Source organism: Drosophila sechellia, chromosome 3R (assembly GCF_004382195.2).
Source record: "Drosophila sechellia strain sech25 chromosome 3R, ASM438219v1, whole genome shotgun sequence".
Lineage (NCBI taxonomy): Eukaryota > Metazoa > Arthropoda > Insecta > Diptera > Drosophilidae > Drosophila > Drosophila sechellia.
The window spans coordinates 28,401,869-28,426,902 of record NC_045952.1 but is presented as its reverse complement, the minus strand read 5'-3'; the positions used below and the strand labels follow the sequence as shown (position 1 = coordinate 28,426,902).

Sequence of the window (25,034 nt, the reverse complement as noted above, 5' to 3'; positions counted from 1 at the left end):
GTAGTGTAACCGTGCACTTAACCGTTAGAAACGTACAACTGATGAAATAACGGTAGTCCAAAGGTCCTGTCAAAATCCGACAGTCTGGCAATATCGCTGATTTGAATTTAAAGTGAAATTATTATTTAAGAAATATAGGAATAAAGCTCAAAAAAGTACTAGAGAGATAGTTATATTTATTTAAGCCGTAATCCCACCATAAATTTTAAATTGCTTGTTAATTTGTATCCCTACTTTCGGTGCGGAGGAGAGCGAGGATCTGCGACCGCCGGAACAGGAGCCAGTTTGTTGTCCACTCCGTAGAACTGGCCATTCAGACTCTTTCGCCTCGGCTTGGGCATGCTAGAAGAGAATTGTTATTTAACCGAGACCTTCTAACAAATGCTTAAGAAGATAACCCACTTGCTCACATTGGAGCCATACAAGGAGATGTTCACGTAGCTGCTGGGAACGTTATCTAAAAACTTCTGAAAGCGGCATCGCATATATTTGCTCTGGCGGCAGGAAAGATACGGGGTCAAGTGCTCGAATCGGTACTTAAAACTGGGCAGGACCACCCAGTTGTTGTCGGGTAGGTGGAGAAAGTCCCGCGGGGATTTATCCTCATCCACCTGGCGGCCCTTCTCCTCCGGCTTAAACTCCTTGATGAGCTGGTTGATGTCGAACTTTACCGGCCAACTGGTGAACGGTTCACAAATGGGATTCTGCATCTTGAGTGCCAACGAAACAAAGAAATAAATTTCCCCCAAACTCGAAACAGAATTAAACGGGCCTGCTGCCAATTGAACTTATTTTTGAAATTCCACTAAATTTTATATTTGGCTTAGTATTTAAATCGTTACATACATATATATTTTAAATGTACAAATTCAAATGAGAATACAAGTCAGGGGGACGAGGCCTATAAAAAGCACAGAGACAAAGGCCTTAAACCTAAAGTTGTAGTTAATAGCTCTAGCTAAGTGATCAATCTATTTCGGGGCTATTTCGGCCATGTTGGCCTCGAAGATGGCCGTGTTGATGCGGTGCTTGAGGGCGACAAGCACCTCCCGATTGCTGATGGCGCGCATCTCGTTGGCCACGTACTCTCCATACGTTGCGAACTCGTCGCGCGCTGGCGGCAGGCTGACAATGGTGGGCGGAGGTGGACTGGGGATGGCTTGGGCCTGGGCTGGTTTGGGCGGCGTGTTCACCTTGGGCAAGCGCAGGTTACTCATGGTTATTCCGGGCGAGGTGGTCAGCACACTGCTGGATGTGCCGTTGGCACTGCTTTCCAGTGCGGGGGACAGAATGGAGGTGGTGTTGTGCGATGCTGGACTGGCTTCGTAGTACATGCGTTTGACCGGCGGCGGATGCAGTTGCGTGTGCTCCTCAAAGTAGCTATCCTCGTGCCCACTCGACGTGTCCCGCCGCTGGATCTTAATGATTCGTGTGGGCATTACGTGCACCGAGCTGCTGCCCGTGCTTTGGGATGGTGTGGTCTGGTAGTGCAGTTCGCCGCTCTCGTTGGCCTGGAAGCTGACGGCTTCCACGGCGTTGCCCTGGTGGTGCAGGTCCATCAGAGTCTGATGGTGGTTCTCCAGCGGCTCCGTCTCTTCCTGTTCGTTGAGGCTCACAAAGCGGACACTCATCTCCTTCGCCTGCTTTGGCTTGACCTCCCCCTCCTCCAGCTCCGACTCATCAATGTCGTCCACGTCTTTGGTTGTCTCCTCGATGAGTTTCTCCAGCTCCTGGGCCCGACTGCTGGCGTGGTTCTTGCGGAGGTACTCCTCGTTCATGTTGGCGTTCGTGTTGCTGTTGTGATTGGCCGGCGTGCTGCTGTCGCTGTTATGATCGGCGGTGACCTCGCCCAGGACAAACTTGCGCTCGTCGCCCTGCAGATCCGCCTTCAGGCGACCCTTTGTGGAGCGGCAGGCGTAAGGCGAGCTGAGGAACACCAGGTTCTTGAATCCAAACCACTTGGAGTTGTAGGGCTCCTTGCGTTTCATGCGACTGATCTCGCGGTGGTACTGCGTGCGCAGCGTGTGGAACTTCTTCTCCAGCTCGTTGATCGGTATGTTCCCGCCCAGCACTTGGCTGACTTCGTTCAAGAGCCGCTGCTTGACGTCCTTCTTCCGGTACTCGTCGCAAGTCATGTCCCACAGCCCGCGTCGGCTGCGGTACTCACTGATCAGCTGCAGCGTCTTCTCCCGCGTCCACTCCATTTTTAGATCGCTGAGTCGGATCTGGCCGGGCAATCTAGAATCGGTGTCAGAACAATGGGCTGTCGGTGCTCCCTTTCTGTCGGGGAAGGGATCGCGCATTGGTTATCCGGCCACTAATATTAATAGACCACAGAAGTAACCTCGATGCGGATCGGGATCGTCTGTGTGCTCGGGAGCGGGAGCGGGAGCTGTGCTCTGGTTTATTTTTGCTACTCCAAACAGCAGCTGGTTGCGCTCTGCCGATGTCGCTGCGCCAATTGGCTAGCACGGACTAGCCGCCGCGCCCTGGAACGGGTGCCTAGAGGAGCTGGAAGGATGCTGGTTCCACTTCCATCGGCTATAATGCCTATTTGGTTTGTTTAAAGTGCACGAAAGTACAGCAGATTTCCGATTTCCACCCCCTTGCGCAAAAACAAACGCTGTGTATCCATCTTGGCTGCTATCGATGAATCGGTGGAGTCGATGAGACCGTATGCGTTGTGGAATGTGGTGGCTTTCGTCACTAAACTAATTATGTATTTTTAATATCTTGATGAGTCTCCTAAATCTTGAATTGTACTAAATAAAATAAAATCCAATCTTAAATAGAAACAGATATATTGTTGTTTAATAATAATTCATACCTGCACGATTCCATGCTGGTAACGAACGCGCTTGTAATCGATATACGATATATGTATGGAAAGAACAAGCAACATAACAATAATAAATAAACGTGAAGAGCCCAGACTCAAATTTAAATTAGTTATATTATCTTGAGAACTAACTTCACATGGGCATGATGGACAACAATGGCGTCGGAAAGCTGACAGAAGAATCTCTAAAACGGAAGGAGCGTCTGCAAAAACTCCGGGAACAAGTGCAAAACAAAGGAGGAGACGCCGCCGACTACAATGAAAAGTTACCCAAGTCAGCAATACAATGAAATGCTATTATGAATACCTATAAAACAGTTTCATATACCTTTGCAGACCAGTCTTCCGCAGCTACAAGCCCCAGAATGAGACCACCGATGGCGAGATTTTAGCACAGGAACCCACGGGCAACATAGAATCCGCTGTGGAGGATCAATTGAGCCTGCTCCAGCAGCCCATGGTGATCGATGAGATTGACATAACCAATTTAGCACCTCGCAAACTCGACTGGGATCTGAAGCGGGATGCCAGCAAAAAGTTGGAGCGACTGGAACGACGCACACAGAAAGCTATTGCTGAACTCATCCGTGAGCGACTGAAACTGAACCAAATGGAGGACATCAGCCAAGCAGTAAATGTGGCCACGGCTCATGCAGGTGAAAGTGTTCAGGAGGATTATGACTAGAGCTGAATAATGCAACTAACTTTACTAAACTGGTACAAAAAACGAAAAAATGCATTAAGAATAAGTACAACTATCGCCGATTTTCTTTGCCCGTGGGTATTGCCAGCCGTTCTTTTAGAATGAGGATTTCTGAAATAAGCAAGTTGTAAGTAGGTAAACTTAAAGATTGGGGTCTTAACTTACGTTTGGAATACTTCTGCTCCAGTCCCTGGGCAAACTTACGCATGGATTGCAGTTGCTGGGGGATTTCCTCCCTCAGTTTTTCAATAGTTATTCGTGCCTCGCGCAGTTCATTCTCCCGCAGGGATAGTAGGCTCTCCTTGGCCTGAACCGCCTTCTCCTGCTGCAGAGCCACCTCGGTGCGCCAGGCAATGGTCTTTTTGTGGTTGAGCAGCTCCTGGCTTTGCTTGACGATTATCTGGTTCGCCTTGGAGATCTCCTCAGAGGCCATTTCCAAAGCCTGGCGCTTGGTGTGCAAGATCTTCTTCTCGGCCTCCAGTTCAGCGGATAGGTTGGCCTACAAAATTAAGAGGGATATACTCTTCTGATGCGCATTATAGTTTTATACACATACTTTCTCCTTGTTCCCTTTTTGAATATGTTCCTGCAGCTCGGCAGTGTGCTGCTTGAGGTCCTCGATTTTGTACTCCAACTTGCGTTCCTGCTTCCTGACGTTTGCCACATCTCCGTGCAGTTTGTCATTTTGCTCTTTAAGGGTGCACACTCTCGCTTTGCAACAGGACAACTCCTCGGACAGGGTTTGACATCGTTTCTCGGCCTGCTCTTGGGCCGACTTTAGTTCTGCTTTCTCCAGCGAAGCCTTGTCAAATTGGGCCTGAAAGCCGGAGATTGCTCTACGATTTCTCTCCAGCTCATTGCTGCGCTGCTCGTTTATTTTGGCCAGTTTTTCCTGGTATTGATGGACCTCGGCAGCATGCTTCTCCTCTAACATGCGAGTATTTTCGGATAGAGCTTCCCTGAGATTTTTGTTTTCCGTGGACAACCTTTCCGTTTGCACGCGCTGTGCGTTGATTTCAGCCTGCATTTGCTGCATACTTTGCTCGAGAATATATTGCTTTTTGTGGGAGGCATCCAGCATGCTGTTTATGTAGAAGAGTACGGTGTTCAAGGGGGCAGAACGACAGGGCAGGCTAAGGTGAACCAGGTTCTTAAAGGAGCGTATTTCAACAAACTGAAGATAATAGTCGTGGACCTCCCTGCCGGATGAAAGGTTCTGATCCCGTGCTGTAAGATGCAGCTCCAGTTTACCCGACTGACAGTCCTTCAGCATTCGCACTACATTGTCAATGAACCCAGAGAATGATACATTCAGCGACTGATCCTGTTTGAGATCCTGAAAGGAGGCGCTGTCCACTGTGGTTATGTACATGCGCCGTTGATCGGACTTCTCTGTTAATCGGAGTTGCTGTGGGGTAGAGGATGTATTGAAATTTGATCGGAGGAAGTCTTAACACGCATATTTACCAGCAGCTCCTTGAAGTCCATTCTCTCCGCGTACAGTAGACATGACCGTTTGCTAGACCGCGTCATGTCGCCATTGAAGCTCACCAGCATCTCTACGCTGGGCAGGATGTTCACCACGCTCTTACCGTAGTCCACATTGGCGGAGTAGCTATCCTCGCTCCCTGGAGGCCACATGACAGATCAGGCGCGTGAGAAACCTTAATTTTTAAAATTTTAAAATTTGTAAACAAAAGTGATGGCTTTGGTCTATCGATGTCGATAGCTACAGATATGGCCGTGGAAGTAGCCACCGCTGGTCACACTGCCAGTCAGGTGCACAGTTGTCCATCTCCATTTCAATAAAAGAAAAAAAAAACAGCGAAAAGTTGTAGAGAAAAATAAATACATGAATACTGTACGTAAGAGTTAAAGAGGCAGCGCCGCCGGATTGTCCATAGTAATCCGGAGTAATGCTAGCTTTATCCTGCAGACGGCCAAGGTGTTCGTCGGCAGCCTGCCGCGCTGCAAGCCGGAGGAGCTGCGTCGACTGTTCACCAACTATGGATCGGTCGTTGAGTGCGACGTGATGAACCGCTGCGCCTTCGTCCACCTGGAGAACACGGACATGGCGGAGGCGGCCATCGCCGCGCTGAATGGCACCATCTTCAAGGGCCAGCCCATCGTGGTGGAGGCGGGCAGGCCAAAGTACGGCCCAGGAGCTGGCAGTCGAGGTCAGCCGGGCTCTGGTGACAATCCGGGGCGCAGGCCTTCGCAGAGTAAGCTTTGAGTACTCCAAAGATCCAGCATCTAAGTATTTTAATCTTCCCTAGTTCAAGGGGGGGGAGCGGACAAGAGACCTCATGAATCAGGTACCAACTTCAAGCGCAACTTTCGTGAGGAAGTCGATGACAGATACTCCAACGAAGACCCAAGGAGCTCCAACCAAGCCGCCAAATTTGGACCCGTGAGAAACGAGTCCAACTACAGACAACAGCGCAGTGCTCCATACTCGAAAGGACCACCGAACAATGAGTCTTCCAATCAGGGACAGGGATTTAGGAACAAATTTGCAGGTGGTGGCAAGTTCGGTGGAAGCGCGGGCAACGAGGGACGCTTCGGCAATAATCGGTTTCAACAGCGGGACAACAGTGGACCCCCGCCTGGCAGAAGAAACTTCAAGAACAGTCCAACCAGTGGATATAGAGGAGGAGGCAATACTAGTGACTTTCAGGGAGGAGGCTCCAGCAGTGTGGGAGGAGGATCCGTAAATCAGAGGGCCGGCGGCGGCGGACCAGGTCCAAGCAATATGCGACAGGATCGACGTGGATTTGCCCTGCCTGTAGATCATCAGCAGCAGCAAATGGGCTTCGGACGCTTTGGCAATGGACCCATGAACTCTGGCAATCGTGGGACTAATGGGTAAGTTGAACATAAGATTGGCCTCCAAATTATATACAATATCTTGTTTTGCCATATAGAGGAAATCCACCAGGAGGACGTGGTTTCTTCAATGGAGGAGGAGGCGGATTCAATGACAGACGCGGTAGTAGTCACGAAACAAGCAGTCCCCAAGGAGGCCCAAGTAAGCGCGGAGGTTCAGGAGGTAGAAATCACAATCAGAATGACTTAAATGCATATCACTCGGAGTTTCCGCCTTTGGGCAGTGGCGGCGGAGGACCAGGCCAAAGAAACCGGTAGGTTCAACCATATCATCTGCATAAAAACCACTAACCCCCAATCATCGCCATTTCCAGTTTCAACGGACCCAGATCCGCGCCAAATATGGGCGGCAATAGAAGATTTTAAGCAAGTGCAATGCCGCAACGATGTTTGGCAGTCCTCGTGTACTCCACTTAATAATGTAATAGCCGAATTTTGTTTTTCATTGTTCCGCGCGCAGAATCTTTTAGTTAAGCCAACAACGACGACTTTTAATTTGTCCTATAGCCGTGTACTTTTAAGACCAACATCAACAGTATATTTGTTATTCGTAGTCTAAGATTGTTTCGATATTTATGCAATACTTAAATAATCATATTTCTTGTGTGCAACTAGATACAAGTCAATCAATACAATCATAAACACCATTTGAGCTTTTGAATTTGCCCGCCAAAAAAGTACTGTTACGGACTAGGGTTGGTTGGGGACAACTATCGTTATCGAGACTTCGAAGCTTTGTGTGGTTATCAAACTTGTTCCCAAAATTATAAACAAAGAAATCGGAAATTTCAGACTGCCTGCTGTATATATGCAAACGACAAACGAACAGATCGCCAGTTATACGGTCGAGGTAAGGGAACTAATACCCGTTATAGACCAAGCGCCGTAACCTGTATTCGCATGCTCACATATGTTTTCCCGCAGTCGCTGTGGTTCACTTGTAACAAGTGTGGCTCTCAAAATGTGGAACCACCCAAGCCAGCGCTGGCTCATCTTGATCTGCGTGATATGTTTACTGTCTTTTGCGCTGGCCAATTCGCTTCACGGCTATGCTAATGCTGAAGGTCATCCAGTGGAAATTTCGGCCACATTGCCAGGCCAGCTGAAGTTTGTGCATGTCGTAAGAGTTTCTATGTCTCTGTGTGCGAAGCCCCCGCTATATAGGTTATGCTTTGCAGATATATCGCCACGGCGACAGAACGCCTGTGGATCCCTATCCCACGGACCCCTGGGGCGACAGGAAGTTCTGGCCCACCGGCTGGGGAGATTTGACCAATGTAAGTAAGGCTCGCACTGTTGACGGTCCCAGGTTAACCCCGATTTCACCTTTTAGTTGGGCAAGCAAGAGCACTACGACTTGGGAAAATGGCTGCGGAATCGCTATTCAAACCTCCTTCCGCCTCTATACTCCAACGAGAACATCTACGTTCAGTCCACCGACGTGGATCGCACATTGATGAGTGCCCAGTCGAATCTGGCTGGTCTCTACGAGCCGCAAGGGGAAGACATCTGGAACACAGACATCAACTGGCAACCCATACCCATTCACACCTCGCCCGAGAGGGTGGATCCCATACTGGCCGCTAAGGCACCTTGTCCTGCCTATGACTATGAGCTGGCTAGCCTGGAATCATCGCCAGAATTCAAGGCCTTGACCGAAAAACACCGAAATCTTTTTGCCTATTTGAGCGAAAAAGGCGGACGCCCCGTGAAGACCTTCATTGATGCCCAGTATTTGAATAACACCTTGTTCATTGAGAATCTGTACAACATGACACTGCCGGAGTGGACCAAAAAGGTATTCGGGAGAGAGGAGCTCACGTATGTAGCGAATTTCGCCTTCGCCATTAGCTCTTATACGCGAAAGCTGGCGAGACTAAAGGCGGGGCCTTTGCTGAAGGACATATTCCAGCGGTTTAAAGAGAAATCCTCCGGGAGCCTAAAGCCAGATCGTTCGATGTGGGTCTACAGTGCTCATGACACCACGGTAGCCAGCGTTTTAAATGCGTTGAAATTGTTTGAGGTAGGAGTTTGACAGTTTTCAAATGGGCAGCGGACTAAAGCTTTGTTTTTCTTATCCCCAGCTCCACAGTCCGCCCTACACGGCGTGCATCATGATGGAGCTGCGTGTGGATGAGACCAACACCCCGTTGGTGTCTATTTTCTACAAGAACACCACAGCTGAACCCCTGCCTCTGGACATACCTGGTTGTGGGCCTTCCTGCCCGCTGGCCAAACTTGTGAACATCTACGAGGACGTTCTGCCCGTAGACTGGGAACGCGAGTGTAAGTTATCCACGATGATGATGACTTATGAGGAAGCCAATCTTGGAACTGCGACGGGTAAGTTAACGGCAATTAGTTTTCAATGGAATTAAATCATCGAGTTTCCTTCTCCACCAGGCATTCTCATATTAATCGTAATTGCGCTGCTGTTCGCCAGCTATGGCCTCATGATCTACTACCGACGTCGCAACTACAAGCTGTATACCTCGTACTCTCAAATGGCTTAGCGGGATTCCCATGCCATGCAGTGGAAGGACCTACTTAAATCCGAATTAAGAGCCTTGCCCGCTCTCTAGATGCCAACGTGATTTGCCTTTCTTAGTGTTTCCTATGTTGATTTTGAGTGGAAGTCATTGGAGTCTCAGGCGACAGTTGTTGTTATTCGTGGTTACTACTTAGTTAAGCCGTGCATTTCACACAAAGTCTGTTTGTATTGATTAGTTTTGTTAGTTTAAGTTTGTGCATTTGAAATGGAAAAACACAAGTTCGATAGCATTTAAATGGAGTAATAACTGCTTTTGTTGTTATTCAGTGAAAGATATGGAATACAAAGACTGTGAATAGCGATCTTGAAGTTGCATACATATATACATAACATATTTATACACATATACATTTTTATGAAATTATCATGGATGATAAATTTATTGTATTAAAATCGCTCAAATCAAAGACTTGTATGATGTTTGAGTTTATCGGAGCATAGTAAAGCTAAAGGGCTTGTTGTCCAAAGATATTTTAAGAGAATCTCTTGACAAAATTGAACACTATGGTTCAAATCAAGATAAGGTAATGAAATGCTTTTTTGTATACGTTTGATAACAAAAGAAACAACGAATGTTAGAACGAATGTTTTTGGGCTAGGAAGTTAAAGAGCTTAAACATTTGACATATTGATCATAAAACAATCTTAAACTTTGTGTATCTACGGCTTATGGAGTTGCGTATTTGGAAAGCATACCTAAAAGACGGCTGTGTAAATAAGTTATTGGTTATCCGCCCGACGGCAAAAACACTTGAAATGTGAATTATACTAGATTTGTTTATTCCGCATAAGCGACTTGCTTGCACTTAATTATGGTTAGACATAGATACAGTTAGGGTTACGGTTAGAATGCTTTAAGGCTATATACAACGTGGCTGAGAGCGGCGATATAATGTAGAACCTGTTTGCGGCGATGCGCCTGACTGACTGACTGAGATTGAAATGGACAGAATGGAGGAGTGGGAAAGATGAAGAGCCCCGCGATCGGCTCGCTGGCTGGCCGGCTTATCTGTAGGCCTTGTCATCCGAGTATATGATGTAGGGCTGGTGCTGGTGCGGATGCTGGTGCGTCAGGCTCTCGGCTCCATCGCCGTTACCGCCGCCCGCTCCGCTGAAGTACGACATGCGGGACATGGTCGAGTAGGCAGCCGCTGCTGCAGCCACCTGCTGCTGCTGCTGTTGTTGCTGCTGCTGCTGGCGCTGGGAGAGATTCTGGCTGGACTGGTGGATGGAGGCCGCCTTGTGGGGCAGGGTGGCGTGGTAAGGAGGCACCGCGTACAGGGCTGCTCCCGCTCCATTCTTGTAGTTGTACGCCGCATTGTGGGCTCCCATTTGCATGCCCGCCGGGATGCCAATCATGGTCGCGTTCTGCTGGTACTCCGCATTGCTCATGCGCAGCCTTATGATGCAGATGATGATGATGAGTATGGCTATGAAGGCCACCACTCCTCCCACGATGCCTATGATTAGGGTATCATCGTTGCTTATAATCGGGGACTGGGCCTTCATCAGCGGTGCCTTGGTCTTCATCTTCTTTAGACTGGGCGGCTGAGTGGGCTCTAGGCTCCAGATTATCAGTGGCTCCTCGGTGGTGGAACTGCTCCTGGTCACCAATTGGCTGGAAGTCTTCAGCAGGTGTGGCACTGATGAAGTGGGTCTGGAAGTGGAGGAAGTCATCCTTCGGGCATCACAGGTCAACTCATCATCCCCGACTTCAATGAGTTTCCGATTGAGCAAGTAGGCAGGCGAGGCACAGGTGACATCGGGCATACCGGAACTGGGCAACCATCTTCGCAGAGCTCGAGCATTGCAATCGCACACTATCGGATTGCTGGCCAATCCCTGGAGCTGCAGACTGGCCCTGCGATCTTCTAGAGCGTTTAAGAACTGTGGCACCAGCACTGTGATCTTGGATCCCTCGACATTCAGGCTCAAATGGGACGATCTCGGCACGGGGAAGAGCAATGCTGGGGGCAGGGCATTTAGGGAAGTGTTCCGCAGCTGGACGATCAGATCATTGCTCTTCAGACCAGCCAGCGTGCCAGAGGATATGGACTTGAGTCGTTCACCTCTGATTCCCAGGCTCTTGAGTCGCGGATGCTTTAGCGGTTGTATCTGCTCGCTACCGATGCTGGAATCCTTTACTTCGATATCGAGGACCTCCAAGCCGGGCAGGAGTTCCAGGATTCCCTGGAGGTCTAGGTAGCCAAGCAGTGGAAGATCATAGGCCTCCAAGCTGACCAGATTGGGCAGCTGCTTGAATGCGTTCTTTTCGATCCTCGTGCACTGGGGCAGGTGGCTCAGGCGCAGCGATCGCAGCATCTCCAGCTTGCCAAAGTTGGACTGAGAGACGATCTCAAAGCTGTTGTTGGACACGTCTAGGGATTGGAGCACCTGAAGTTGGGGCCAAGCCATGGAAAGATCTTCCAGGGACTCCAACTGATTGCTGGAGAGGTCAAGCGTTTCCAAAAGTGTCACCCTTTGGAAAACCTCTGGTTTGACATTCTTCAGCTTGTTGTGGGAGAGATTCAGGAACTGCAGGAAGGGTGTCTCCAGGAGTTCCAAGTTCTCAATGCCCGTGCCCGCTAGACTGAGCTCTCTGACTGTCTTGGGTTCGTTGAGGACATTGTGGACTGCCTTGGAACTCAAAGGATTAAAGGAAAGATCGATCCTCTTTATGTTCACCATGATGCTGTCATCTCCTGGCAGCTCCTTGATCTTGTTATGGCTCAAGTCCACTGAGGACACAAAGAAGAACTGTCTTTGCAAGGCATTCAATGGAGCGTATTCAAAGCGATTGTGGGCCAGGTTGATGTTCTCCAGCATCTGGAGCTTCGTGCGCTCGAAGACTCCATCCGACAGCTCTGACAGGCGGTTGCCCTCCAGGTTGAGCTGCTCCAATCGAACCAAGCCCTCAAAAGTTCGCTCTCCAATGCGATCCAAATTGTTGTTGGCCAGATCCAGGATCTGCAGTTGGGTGGAATTGTGGAAAGCCATTTCGCTGACCATGTCCAGTTGATTGTTGGCCACTAGTAGGACGCGCAGGCGTGGCAAGCGGGCAAAGTCGAGTTCCTCGATGGTCTTCAACTGGTTGTGGGACAAGTCGATGTGCTCCAGGTATTGCAGGGTGGAAATTAGTTCCGCCGGGAAAAAGGAAAACTTGTTATTGGCTGCGCGAATTTCCCTTAGTCTTGGATGGATTCGGAAGGAGGAGGGAAACAGGTAGCTCAGCTGATTGTCCGAAATGTCCAGCTCCTCTATTCCCGTTCCCGTATTGAAGTACTCGCCCTTGAAGGCGGACAGCTGATTACCATGGAGATCCAGCTTCTGGAGCTTCATCACATTCACGAAGGCTCCAGATCGAATGGATCCAATGCGGTTGTTGGATAGATCAATGGAGCTAATGTTCCACAGGTTCACAAAGCTGCCATCCTGGAGCTCCTGCAGCTGGTTATCATTGAGGTAAATGTGCTTGAGATCCTGCAAGCCTGCCAGGAGGTCACCACTTATCTGCCGAATGTTGCACCGACTCAGATCGATGACCTGCAGGCGATCCAAGGGCTTGAAGAGAGCTCCAGTCAGAGGAGTCAGGTGATTGCCACTCAGGTTGAGGGACTGCAGGTTCTCCAGTTCCTCGAATATAGTACTTGGCAACTCCGTCAGCGTATTGCCACTTAGGTCCAGACTTCTCAGCTCCGGCAGCACCCAGGGAGCTCCGCCCAGACCCGTCAGTCTGTTCTGCGACAGCTTCAGGGCCATCAAAGTACTCTCCAGTCCGGCAAAGGTGTCCGCATTGATCACAGCTAAGGAATTTCCAGACAGATCCAGGGTGTGCAGGCTGCTGAACATCTGGAAACTGCCGGGCGGCAGTTCCCGAATGACATTCCTCGACAGGGATAGCGTTGTTATATCGCCCGCCTGGAGCGATCCAAGGATCTCCGCGGAAAGAGCAGCCACTCGATTGTAGTCCAACTGGAGGGATGTCAGTTGGGGCAGGCGACCCAGAGCACTGCCGGGCACCAACAGGATGTTGTTGTCCTTGATGATGAGGGTCTGCAGGCTGTCCAATCCCTCCAAAGCGTCGTCTTCGATCTGGTCAAGGATTTTCAAAGGTTTAAACATGGACTTAGGCCTTAATCAATATGGGCATACCGTTCTCAAGGAGTTTAAGCTGAGGTCCAGATACTTCAGAGCACCCATCTCCCGGAAAGTTCCTGGTGTAATGCTGGTTATGGTGTTGCGACTGAAGTCCAAGCTTTCCAAGCTCCTTACCACCTGCATGTGGGTGTAGTCCAATTGCTGAAGAAGAATATACGTTTATGATTGGGCTCATCAGTTGGCTGTTCTTATATAAGCATACCTGTAGCATATTCGAGGACAGATTAAGGTGCTTCAATCCGGGAACCGCGGCCAGTGCCACCGTGGGAAACTGACCGAAGAAGTTCTCGGACAGATCCAGTTTCTGCAGAGACTGCAGCTTCTCGAAGACGTCGCTGTTGAGGTGACTGATCCGATTCCCGGCCAACTTGATCTCCCGGATCTTCTGCAGTCCCTTGAAGGCCAAACTGTCAATGCTGCGGATGACATTGTGGCGAAGATCGATGATCTCCAGCTGCCGCTGGGCATTGAATGAGTCCGCGAGGAGTGATCCTGAGAAAAGATTTAGCGATTAATTATACTACTATAAAGTCCCGCTTTAATTGGTGAAGTTATAGGCTAAGAATTAATTGTTTATGCAAATTCAAGGTGCCAGGTAATTGCTTTCTTTACAATCAAGATGTGGGATTTCACTTTCAATTATTCGAGTTGCGGCTTTGATTGCACGCCCAGTTGTTAACCATGCATTTAATTGGCTAATCAGTCTTACCAATCTGGTTCTGGCGCAGCGACAGGTGTCTCAGGGCACTTGGGCCATTCAGAGAGTTGGTGGGCACCGATGTCAGGCTATTGCGATCGATGTAGAACTCCTTAAGATCCACACAGCCCTTGAGAAGACCCTCCTCGATCAGCTTGATCTTGTTTCCGGACAAATCCAGGATCCGCAGGTTCTTCAGCACATGCAGTTCGGCGGTGGAGAAGATGGGATTAAGATTGTCGCCCAACAAATTGTTCGCTAGTCGCAGTTCGTTCAGCGAATCCTTGAGGCCATCGAATGCCTTCTCCGGAATCCTTCGGATGAGATTGTAGGACAGATCCAGCTCCTCAATGGTCAATTTGAGTTGACCAAAAGTCTGCGATTGGATGGATTAAGTATTGCTTATTGGTTAAATTGCCAACTTATAGAAATTCGATATATGTGTCAAATCGTTAAGAAATAAGATCTGATTGACCTCCATTTGGAGGCATTTATTGTGCCTGTGAGATCATCGGAGAGTGTCGAAATCCCCGATCTCTTCACAGCTTCACGGCTTATCTCCATTCGATTGCGACACTCACCTGGGCGGGCAGCACCTGTTGGCCGCTGTGACGTTGCGTATACGCCACGATGGGCGCTCCATAAGGCAGTTGCGGGGCATCGCCGTGGAAGACAACGCGATCGCAGTCCATGGCCACGGCTCCCAGTTGGCCAGTCGCCGCAAACGGAACCACATTGCACCTGTAATTGTCGTCAGGCCGTGGCAGGTGATTGCAGAAAAACAAAGCCAAATGAAATTGCAGTTGGCGGTAATTTAGTGATATTAAAATAATGCCCGACCGACGGCGGAAATTCGCTGTCGCTTTTGCCATGGTGACCACTGAGTGAATGGCATACTGTGGTCTAAGTGCTATGAGACTCACCTGCATGGCAGACGGAGGGCGGGGCTGAGCTCCGGACATGGGCGCCAGGCGAGGATTGGGTGGCCCAGGTGGGCGAAGCAGGCCAGGAGAAGCAGCAGGAAACGCCCTCCGTTTGGCAGCTGCTTCCACGCTTCCATGTCGCTGCAATTGAGGAGTGACACTATTATTACTGGGTTTCTGGCCCTATCGGATTTGGCCGCGCTGGTAGAAACTCGTTTCGAGAGGAGATCTCTATTCCGCATCGTATTTGGTCATTTGGCCATTATCGCCGCGTTCGCTTAGAACGTTTGATTTGCATACCGATCTCCGGCATCTCCGGCTATTTCGATACCAGCCGCATACTTGCGCCCAACAACAATGCTCCAATGGCCAAGGTCCGATCGAAAGAACGAAGGCTATAATCAAGCGATCTGGCCAACAAAGAGCCACGATTGCCCACGAGTGGTATGAGTAATTTTGGTTGGCTTGGACAAATTGGAGGCATTTGTGTCGTCTTATTCGTCATTCTAAACAGCGGAGGTGTGGATCCAATCTGTTCTGCTGTCTATATGCCATGTATATGCTAAAAGTAACTATAAAAAATCTTACTACGCTCAATTCATGAATATATTTCTTTTGGCCCATCAGCGAAATTCCAGTTTATGCTTGATAAGTAAGCGCTAATTACTAGAGCAAACAGTAGAGCTTCTATAAGCGAACACATCTAAGCTATCTGCATCTAAAATCGAGTTAAGTTAATGAAATTCTACATGTTGTTCATAATCCAACCACAAGGCATTTGTATCTCAAAGTTCGTTGATAAATGTTCTTTGATAAATACAGTTTACAAATGAATGAGAATCTCTAGAAAAGATTGGTATATATAGCTCCCTCTCCTGCCTTTTGTGTTTTATATGATACATTATTTACGATATGAAGTCAACCCATCAGTACATCCCTTCATAAAAAACACAACTGAATGCATAATCACTTGCTGAATTTCGAGTTCCGAGAAGTTCGAATCTAAAGTTCCTATACAAAACACCTTTGGAGCGCAAGAGCGGTTCGGTGAGCCATGATCTTTGGATTCTCGGCACTTGGGACCTGGATTCTTGGTTCTCACTCTCGCAGCATTAGCTGTACCGTTATTGGTAGTACGGTCGGCGGTTGGTGGTTGCTGCTGGTTGTTGGCCGTGTTCATTGGTTACTGTTTGCTTTTTAATGCGCACTGACAATACAAAAAAAAAAGAAAAAATACTTTTGCGTCTGTCCGTATTTCTATTTGCATTACTTTCGGCTCTGCGTTATTTGTGCTATTTACTCTGCGGTCCATGGGCAAATCATGGTAGGTATTTGGCCAGTCTGTTGGCCAAATACACGGCTATCCGCTGACAAACAAGCCAGTTAACGTATGTAAATTTATAGAGACCATAAAGCGGGCTTTCAAAACCCAAATCTCCCCGAAATCGCTGTTTTGCTCATTGAAATGCATGGGCGATGTGCGATTCAGTTCGATCCCATTCGATCCCAAACGATCCGATGTGGTGGACAGCTTCAAGGTTGCATTGCCACACGGAATGGGTTCGAACTGGGATGGGATGGGTTCGGAGTGGAGTGGATCCACTTCTGGTTCCACAGACACCGATGCAGATCGAGATACATCTGTAAGAGATACAGGTTCAGTTCGCGTTGCGTGTAAACGCTTGATGGGAAATATGCTAATCACAGACATCTCGGTTTTTCTCCTCGCGCAACCTGTTTCATTATATTTTTGATTTATACTCTTGGCTTACATTTTCCGTTTCTGTTTTGGGCGCTGCTTGTAAATTGCACTTCAAACTTTTTGTGGCCTGGGAACTTGGCAGCTTGGCGGTCTTTTGTTTTTGTCGCTGGTTTGGGCTCGGGGATTGCACAAGTTGGCGATGCCGTGTTTACGTTTGTTTTTGCCCAGTTCTCTTTTGTTATACACAAAAAGAAAGCTCCGCTCGGGAAGAATGTTTTCCCAGAGAGATGGCCTCTGGCACACACTTGCACACACTGGCCACCGCGGAAAAATGCAGACAAACCACTAAAACGGGCCGCTCGATGGGCGGGGGGCGTGGTAATTAAGCCGCAACAAAAACAATTCGCAGCCTTCGCGTTGCGTTCTCCGCCCGCCGGAGGTTCGCTTCTCCCAAACTGAACGCTAGTCACTAGAATCCGGTCTGAATGGGCCAGCTCTTTCCACTTCCGCCAAGTCCGATCCGTCGGAGCGCCGCAACTCAACTGAAGCTGCCCGAAAGCCGAGCTCACTGGGCTTCGCTTTGGGCCAGCTCTCTGCGCTGGAGCCGCTCTGCAGGGGAAACTGGTTTGCCCCCATCCCCCCATGCACGGCGAGAAATTGGAGCATCGAGATCGCATGGTAAGTATGCCTGGAAGAAGTGGTGTCTTAAGGTAGTTAAGTTAGTTGAGTAGGTAATTTATTTTTGAATTAATAATTTATTTGAAATACTTTACCTAACTTTAGTTTCACAAACAATAATCCAGTTATACTTCTTTAGTAGTTCCCTGTAGCTGTTGAAAGGAATGGAAAGTGCTTTGTTCAATTACAAAATGGTAATTGCTCACATGGAACCCCCCCTTTTCTCTCTCTGCAACGACTGAATGAGTCTAAATCCCATAGTGGTACTAAAAGTGCGGGACCTGCCCCCGAGATGCAGGTGCTCTTCTCTCTTCTCCGGAGCAACACCATCCCAGCCTCGTGAATGAGTTTACATTGTTCGAGTTTGTTTTCTTTGGCGTTTGATGGTCTTCTCTTCTCTTCGGTTTTTTTTTATTATTATTTTGTGGCGCTGGGTAAAAGTTTCGCTGGCTGTTCTTCGCAGAAAGTTGGGCTTCTTCTTGTGGCCCTTGTCTACCTGTTTCTTCTCAGTCGGTTTCTTCGATCTGCGCGCCGATTGGCAAGTGCGCCAATTCAGCTAATGGGGTTAAGCCTTCAATAATGCCGCAACAAAGTGACAACCAACAAGAGTTACTTTCCTACTCGCAAATTGCCTTGCGTGGCAACTAATTACCCGAACAATCGCAGCTGATGGGGATCGTCGCGGCACGCACCAGCCATTATCCATTATCCATTGGCCAGGTTATTCACACCAGACCCAACAGGTACAAGTGCGAGTTGCAGGTTGCGGGTCTGGGATGGAGTGGAGTACAGCTACAACTCCAACTGCGTGTCCATGTCCAAGTCCAAGTCCAAGTCCATGTCCAAGTCTCAATCAAAAGCACATACTGTGGCAGGTATGTGGTTATAATTTTTATGTTTAGGCATGCATGTTAGCATTAACATCCCAGTGGGCCGCAATTTCTTTTTCTTTCGCGCAAGCCATATACTTTCCATTTTCATGAGCAAGTGCTCCACAAATGGCAGCCAGATAAAACACACATAACATAATAATGGAAAAAAAGAGCCAGAAACAACGACTGCCGCACACTCGAAACAAAAGCGACTCAAGAACCCAGAAAAGTGACAGTGAAGAGTCATATGAGTATAATTCATTCTGGTTCTTGGCTTTCGAGCTAATACAATGATGAATAAGCTGAGTTCTGCCCTATAACTCGCACTATAAATTACTGCATATTTCTTATGGTGTGATATGATATTTCTGCCAGTGTATCTGCTAGCGCAGCAGCCCTGACGTGACGCATGCCATGTCTAACCATATAAATCAAATCGTTCAGCTGATAAATTGTGTCTAAGCGCAACACTTGACTGGCTCCTGGCTCAAACTTCGTCTGCAATCGCTGCTCTATGTTTTGTGAAAACGCCACGCCCACCGCCGGATCCGCCTTAGCGCCAAAAGTCTCCTCTTTCTAATATAAAACGGCATAAAAACAGCTTCTGTGCCGGTTAGAGCCGCACTCCCGATTGTTGCTTCAATCTGCATAAATGCAAATTATGAAAAATGAATCATGGCCAAAGGTTCGAGCACTGACAGGCACTGAGAAAAATCGCAGGTGATTATTGAATTTGTTAATCACAAAATATACCTTAAAAGGGATTTGTGTCACCTCGCTTAAACCTAATTCTTCTATTTAAATTGTATCTATAGCAAATTGTATCTTTCATTCTTATAGGATTAATAATATATCTTTTTAGGTCATGGTGCGCATTTTTTCCACGTGCATAACTTGCCGGTTGTCTCAGATACTTTTTCATCTGCAAGTAGGCCGCCAGATGCAATCTGCACTCCAATTTTCAGCCCACCAATGCGGCAATGAAATTCATGCAGCTCAATTAAGCTCTCGTAATTTAATGTTTGTATGTAGTTGTTTGTTTCATATGCAAATTCAAAGACAACCTATGGTAGATGACTTAGCCATTATGATTTTGGGATGTTGCCGCTGGGGAGGTGGCATGTCGGCCAAATGAATGTACTTTTCAATGCCAATAAAGATTAATGTGTCCGCATACAGGTCGTAAATTATTGTTTGGATGGCGCATCCACACTCACGTGGTCTGAATGGCCCACTGGGATGGGTCGTGTTGGCCGAACCTAATCAATTATAGCACCGCCTTAACCCTCTTCCGATATCCGAATGGAATGTCAACATAATAAGGCCAGGGTCCTTGTGGCCAACTCCTAGACCCCTCCACCTCCACCTTCACCACCAATTCCATCTCCATTCCCATTCCCATTCCCATTCAGATGGCTCGTTTCCTTATCCTGTTGCGGTTGCCTTTGTCGTTTTGCTCTATTGGTAGTGTGGTTAATTTCAGGGGCGTGGCGAAAGGGGGGGTTCTTGCCTTTATTAATTTGCATTTAATTTGAATCCTGAAATTATACCTCTATATTAGAATGTAAGCTAATTACTGTACTACCTAGTTATCCTACCTAGATGTCTTATACCCTACATCCTTTTGATTATTTGACATTTGTTCAGCTTTCTAGATATGAAATCTTATAGGTTCCCATCCAAGTTTTAATGCTTACCCTGGTGGCATGGAGTTCCGCCCCTGGAGATGCCCTCGTCCTTTTGCATAGCTCGTCCATCACCACGTTGGATTAGGAGGAGCAGGCAGCCGAGTGGGATTATGGCCCCTTTCCGGATTTTTATTTTGATAAATTATTTAAACGCACAACTTGTGGCATTCGGCCGGTTATTGTTGCCGCCGGGCTCATATTTAATGCCAGACCGTGTTGGTTCAGGATGGCCAGGATATACACAGAATGTCGGATGTACATAGGCCGGCCAGGACATTCAATCAAATTAGACGGCGAGTGACAGCAAACACAATCATGAGCGTGGCCAGCTCGGTTTATTGATCGAGGACAATCAAAGGAGCCTACACTTGGCCAGAAATTAATACGCTGCATTCGCTTTAATGCCCGTGTTTATTTAGTCCTTAAATAGTAGATATATTTCAGGAACTCTGTGCAAATAGGCGGGGGAATAAAATGTTTATTTTAGGAGCGACTTTATGGCACCTGTGTTCGCTGGAACGCCATTCACGAAATTACATTTACATTCAATTGCATTTGGGCCAAATTCGATACTCTAACCAAGTTGGATGTACTCGTAAACTGGGCTTAACCCTTCTGCCACTGACACCTAGCCAAAAAATTCTGAAAGCCAATGGCTGAGCTATTTCGGGACGCACACTTTGCCTGCCGGCAATCGACTTTACGGCCGAGTTGTTTTAGCCAAAAAGTTTGGCCGTAACAAGCTGCCACATCAAGCATACGCCAAGGTGGCCCGTGCCACCTGGAGGCAGGAATACCAAGTGCTGCGGATCACAGGTGCAAGGGCACAGGTGGAGTCGTTAACGGCAAACGAGTCAGAGATTCCAGGCAATCAAGTGTGTTAATTGCACCATAATTGGTCAGACAGGCAGTCAATAGCAGCTGCAAGCGCCCGATGCAACCGATGCTGCAATCGTGCACTGAGAGAAAGTTCAGCGGCTTACATCTTGGCAAATTAAAACCTTAAAATAACCAAAGATGCCTTTCGAAATGTTCGAGAGCTGTTTTTAAGCTGGACTCTTAAAAGGTGTATATTTGGCTTCTGTAAAGCCAAATGCCATGCTTTTAATAACTGATAAAAGGGTATTAGTTAAACTCTTTAAATTCGACAGCTCTTTCAAAGATTTCAATGCGGTAGTTAATCCCTTAAGCCTCTTTAATTAGCGCATAATTCATATTTTTTCCCGTGCAGCTGTGAGGTGTTCACAGTTGCGTGATTAATTCAGTTGCCTTATTGACGGATGCATGCGTAAACAAGGCAAAGGACTCAACCACGCCCCCTTTCGCCTACTCTCACCCTTTTGCCCACCTGTCGGACAGCTTAAAGGTGGAATCAGGTGCTTTTTCAAATCAAAGCCAAACGCAAATCACACGCAGGCAAACGCTTTGCAAATGCATTTGCAGCTCATTGGCGGTGAAAAAGAGGACAAGGAGGCTTTAAAAAGGACATTAAGGTAAGAGGTAACTGGCAAATATTTAAACCAATTTCGCGCCGAGTTCGCCCAGCCGCATTTATCTCTTCCGCGGGCTGCGCTTTTCGCCTCAAAATAAATAAATTAAAAAGCGAAAATCCCGAAAATATAAAGGCAAACAACTTGCCAAGCACAGATAGGCAGGTGTGTGGAAAAGGGTTCCTCCAATGCCTGATTGGAGCGAGGATATCTGGGCAGATGGTGAAAGTCGGGAAAACTGGTAAAGCCCAAAAGCAGAGCCAAGTCAACTCAACTCGGAATTTTCCGAGGCTTCTCCGTGCGCCGTATTCGCAACAGTCAATTAAAACTTTTTGCGCTGCTCAACAAACGAAAACGCAAACCACAAACAAAGGCCAAATTAGTGGAGAACGAGAAGGGGTGTCTGCCAGCCAGCCATCCATCCAGAAAACACCCACCCATCGCCCACCACCCAGCACTCGTCCTTGCGCAATCCCTCTTCAGGGTCTGGAGATGCACTGAGAAAAAGTGCATTGGGTTAGCTAAACATCTTGACTATGGCAACTGGTAATTGAAAGTGAGTTCATTGGGGGATTCATAGAGGATTTATAGAGGATTAATTTAATTCACTTTACGAATGTTTTCTATTCCTTCACAATACCAATACCACATCATATTTTTTCACTCTGCAATAGAAGAGTAATGGAGTTGGGCGTTTCTACCCTATTCCTGCCATGCTTGAGTTGAGTGATTTGATTTGGGGCGCTCTGTGTGCGCCAATGAATGCGTAAAATGTAAAACTTTTCGCACGCGTATTTTATTTAATTTAAATGCAATTAAATCGTTTAATTTCAAAGCACAGCGCCAGCAACTGGCGAAGCTGCTCCGCCAACCGAATTCTATGGAATCGGGGCCTCTGGAGCGGCGTTTTCAATGCCCAAGGGCACGTTTTTGAGTTGCTGGGCTGTCAAACTAGCACACCCATGTCATACATCAAGGAAAACATATACTCCCACACGCAGCACATTAGGAGGACACCTGGTTCGGGTTTCGGTGCAATTTGCCGGCGAACCGAGCGACGCCACTGGATATCCATTCCATCCATCGGCGGTTCCCGGTAATTGAAATACTATACGCCATCGAAGTGGTTCACCCCATTTCAGGTTGGCCAGGTCGCAAGGCATTGACTTTGGCCCCGAAAATCCAAGTGACAAGCCAAGGCCTGGTCCCCGGGCCAGAACATTTGCATATTTAATGCCCGGGGTACGTTTTTCATATTCATTTTTTATCCGTATCTAAAATCAGACAGGGCAAACAAGCCAAACTTTCGCCGCACTCCCACACGGGGCATCGAGTATCGAACCTCCAATAACAAACACCCACGAAACACACAGGCTGACATATTCGCAGTATATTCGCATGATGGCTTCATCTTTGGGCCACAATTTCTAGTCAAGTCAATTTCTCGTGCGCCCCTCCAACGAGGTGTGAAATTGAAATTCGTGTCCTTGTTGCATGCCAAGGGTCCTGTACACTTGTTGTAAATATAAAGGATCCGGGCACGAAGGCCTAACTTGATTACATTGACCCTGTCCCGAAAATCAAGTTCATAAGGCAATAATTAATGTCTATTAATAGATACAAAGGTTTATCTCTGGGCAAAAACAATTAGCTTTGTTTTGTGAATTTATATTCACATTTCGAAGTCTTTAATAATCGAGTGCAATTCAAATTATGCGTTCAACTGAAACTTGTTTTGCCATTGAGCTGGCTCGCTTCACAGTATTCCTTTGCAATTTGCATTCGGGACACTTTGTGATGGGAAATCAATTAAAATTTATTGACTAATGACCATAAATACCGGCTATTAAATACACAAACAGGTGAAACAGCATAATGAGCACACAAAGCATACGCATACATATTCATGGCTTTGTGCAAACTTCGCCGATTTGACGTGGCATAAATTAGCGAATATTCTGCGGCTTACAACCGCGTAATTGAATTCATAATTGAGTCAATGGCGAAACAAATTTGTTGCCAGAATCGCCGAGCGACGGAAGTCATAATAGTACCGTTAGGCGGAAGTTCACAGTGGCGCCCCCTGCATTTCGAAACTAATTTCGAAACTTCTAAAGGCCTAGGAGACTACTAGTCTCTAACCAGTATGCAAATGGACCGAAAAGTGCCCAGCCGCCCTCATGAATATGCAACAGAGGTTTTCAATAAATGCCCCCGAATGAATGGCCGTGCAAGAAAGAAAGCAGCCCGAATTTCCATTATCACGGCTTTAAGATAACACTCAATTTGCCGCAAAGAGCGGCTCTTTAAGTGGCACGAACGGCGATGGTACAGCGTGTTTGCAAAAACTGACAGGTGTGCACCAGAAAAATTAGTAACGAATTCAACGCCATTCGAACATAAATTTCAGGCAATCTAAAGTAATTCAAATATTTAAACTTTTTATTGTCTAGGGACTTCGAAAGGCTATTCCCTATTGCCCAGTAATCTTAGTGTTCTTAGCCAACCAACAAAGTGGTATATGATTTTTTCTGGTGCTTGGATTCGACACCCGGTGCCCGACGAGCACCGACGAAATTAACTTGTGAGTGACTTTCGACATGGCTGCCGTCGCCGATAAGTAGGCAATACTTTGTCAGCATTCCTGCAGAGAATTCCGATCCAGCCTGGCTGCGGAGGAAAACGGCAGCAAGGGACGTGGCTTGTGGCAGGGAAACTGTTTCCTTCGGGAATCCCCCTCCACCGAAGCACATGTGGATGAAACACTTACGTAACTTTCGGGCGAGGTAGTCGAGTTCAGTCGAGGCGTCGCCACCTGTCGATGGCGTGACATGTGCAAATCTGTGAGCGGTGTTTGACAACTTGTGAAAACAAATACAATTTTCCGGGGAAAAGCGGGCAAGGAGCGAGCGACCTTTACGCACAGCTCTTTAAGACTCCGGTTGGCAGTAAAGTTCTCAGGACGAGTGGGTCCTTTAAGGACAAGTAACGTTGCTGCGAAAAAACACTTCTTTATTGGTAAACATAATTCATTGATAATAAAGTACGAACTCGAATCTTCGTTATTCTTGAAATGGTACGACAAGAATAGGCACTTCAGCCTAAAAATCATGAATATTAAGGACATACTTGTCTCCTAAGCCCCCACATCAATGAAAATTCCCAGGAACTCAATCTTTTTCTACAGAATGTGGTTCATTAAAATTTCCGTTTTTACTTTTGTACAGAGAGATACTTTCAATATCTCATTCATATGTATAGGAAATTATTTCTATTTTTATATCCCTCCATAAACCAGCCAGACTGACAGCTCTGATCCACTGATTGCCGGAATGTGGGCAGCTTCAGAAGTCGAGGACTCCGCTTGTCCAAGGAATCCAGCCCACATAAATAGGCATAAAATCTGTCTGCGGCAATCTCCGTAGGTCTATATATACATTCATATATATATGCCTAACTGGCCGCGAAAAATTACATTAGCAGTACAAAAGAAGTGCGGGAGTTTGGGAAGCAGATGCGGCACATTTGGAGCATATTAATTTAATATGGCGCGTCGTCTGCTCCGGGGGCCAAAACGGAGCTCCCAACTCCAAGCTCATTTGCCTCCGATTGTGTGAACATTTGCACAATGTGCCACGTCTAAGGACGCCGAGGACTCGGCGCTTCTGGCCAGGCTGCTGCTACTCTAGGCCTAGATAAGGTCTGCTGCCAATCGCAGGCTGGAGCTTACAGAAGGGTTAAGAGCAGGACAAGGGCAAACGGTGTTAATGAGGCAACAATGGGGATCATAAATTGTAAGAAGGCCAGGAAAATACGCTTATCTTAGCCATGTATTACAACACAATTT

At 47.4% G+C, this 25,034-nt stretch overlaps 7 protein-coding genes and 1 long non-coding RNA gene across 9 annotated transcripts; 4 read left to right on the top strand and 4 right to left on the bottom strand.

Moving 5' to 3' along the window:
• Positions 1-170: 170 nt before the first annotated feature.
• On the bottom strand, positions 171-749 carry LOC6612792. Its single transcript, XM_002037257.2, has 2 exons — positions 403-749; positions 171-342 (listed from the first exon to the last, which is right to left on the bottom strand). Exons 1-2 carry the CDS (start codon positions 708-710, stop codon positions 231-233), a joined length of 420 nt encoding a protein of 139 aa, XP_002037293.1. The 5' UTR covers positions 711-749; the 3' UTR covers positions 171-230.
• An 80-nt stretch (positions 750-829) lies between these two features.
• On the bottom strand, positions 830-2,649 carry LOC6612791. The gene has a single exon (XM_002037256.2). It carries the CDS (start codon positions 2,301-2,303, stop codon positions 972-974), a length of 1,332 nt encoding a protein of 443 aa, XP_002037292.2. The 5' UTR covers positions 2,304-2,649; the 3' UTR covers positions 830-971.
• Positions 2,650-2,884: 235 nt separating this feature from the next.
• On the top strand, positions 2,885-3,595 carry LOC6612789 (coiled-coil domain-containing protein 12). Its single transcript, XM_002037254.2, has 2 exons — positions 2,885-3,113; positions 3,176-3,595. Exons 1-2 carry the CDS (start codon positions 2,977-2,979, stop codon positions 3,522-3,524), a joined length of 486 nt encoding a protein of 161 aa, XP_002037290.1. The 5' UTR covers positions 2,885-2,976; the 3' UTR covers positions 3,525-3,595.
• Positions 3,515-5,303, bottom strand: LOC6612788 (spindle assembly abnormal protein 6 homolog). The gene is made up of 4 exons (XM_032721564.1): positions 5,010-5,303; positions 4,099-4,950; positions 3,708-4,041; positions 3,515-3,653 (listed from the first exon to the last, which is right to left on the bottom strand). Exons 1-4 carry the CDS (start codon positions 5,181-5,183, stop codon positions 3,595-3,597), a joined length of 1,419 nt encoding a protein of 472 aa, XP_032577455.1. The 5' UTR covers positions 5,184-5,303; the 3' UTR covers positions 3,515-3,594.
• Positions 5,304-5,318: 15 nt separating this feature from the next.
• On the top strand, positions 5,319-7,075 carry LOC6612787 (keratin, type I cytoskeletal 9). Its single transcript, XM_002037252.2, has 5 exons — positions 5,319-5,403; positions 5,479-5,764; positions 5,819-6,407; positions 6,467-6,682; positions 6,743-7,075. Exons 1-5 carry the CDS (start codon positions 5,395-5,397, stop codon positions 6,792-6,794), a joined length of 1,152 nt encoding a protein of 383 aa, XP_002037288.1. The 5' UTR covers positions 5,319-5,394; the 3' UTR covers positions 6,795-7,075.
• Positions 7,076-7,145: 70 nt separating this feature from the next.
• LOC6612786 (prostatic acid phosphatase) lies at positions 7,146-9,388 on the top strand. Of its 2 annotated transcripts, XM_032721565.1 has the most exons (6): positions 7,146-7,278; positions 7,353-7,548; positions 7,607-7,705; positions 7,762-8,451; positions 8,513-8,771; positions 8,832-9,388. In XM_032721565.1, the coding sequence occupies exons 2-6, from the start codon at positions 7,390-7,392 to the stop codon at positions 8,939-8,941; spliced, it is 1,317 nt and encodes a 438-aa protein (XP_032577456.1). In that variant the 5' UTR covers positions 7,146-7,278; positions 7,353-7,389; the 3' UTR covers positions 8,942-9,388. The 2 variants fall into 2 exon arrangements, with proteins under 2 accessions (XP_032577456.1, XP_002037287.2); XM_002037251.2 differs by lacking the exon at positions 7,146-7,278 and having other exon boundaries at positions 7,339-7,548.
• A 348-nt stretch (positions 9,389-9,736) lies between these two features.
• On the bottom strand, positions 9,737-16,968 carry LOC6612785 (chaoptin). Its single transcript, XM_032721562.1, has 7 exons — positions 16,530-16,968; positions 14,758-14,898; positions 14,416-14,575; positions 13,847-14,210; positions 13,340-13,629; positions 13,132-13,278; positions 9,737-13,071 (listed from the first exon to the last, which is right to left on the bottom strand). Exons 2-7 carry the CDS (start codon positions 14,892-14,894, stop codon positions 9,985-9,987), a joined length of 4,185 nt encoding a protein of 1,394 aa, XP_032577453.1. The 5' UTR covers positions 14,895-14,898; positions 16,530-16,968; the 3' UTR covers positions 9,737-9,984.
• A 431-nt stretch (positions 16,969-17,399) lies between these two features.
• LOC116801506 lies at positions 17,400-19,183 on the top strand. Its single transcript, XR_004362060.1, has 2 exons — positions 17,400-18,729; positions 18,872-19,183. It is a non-coding gene; the product is annotated as an uncharacterized LOC116801506 (long non-coding RNA).
• Positions 19,184-25,034: the final 5,851 nt, after the last annotated feature.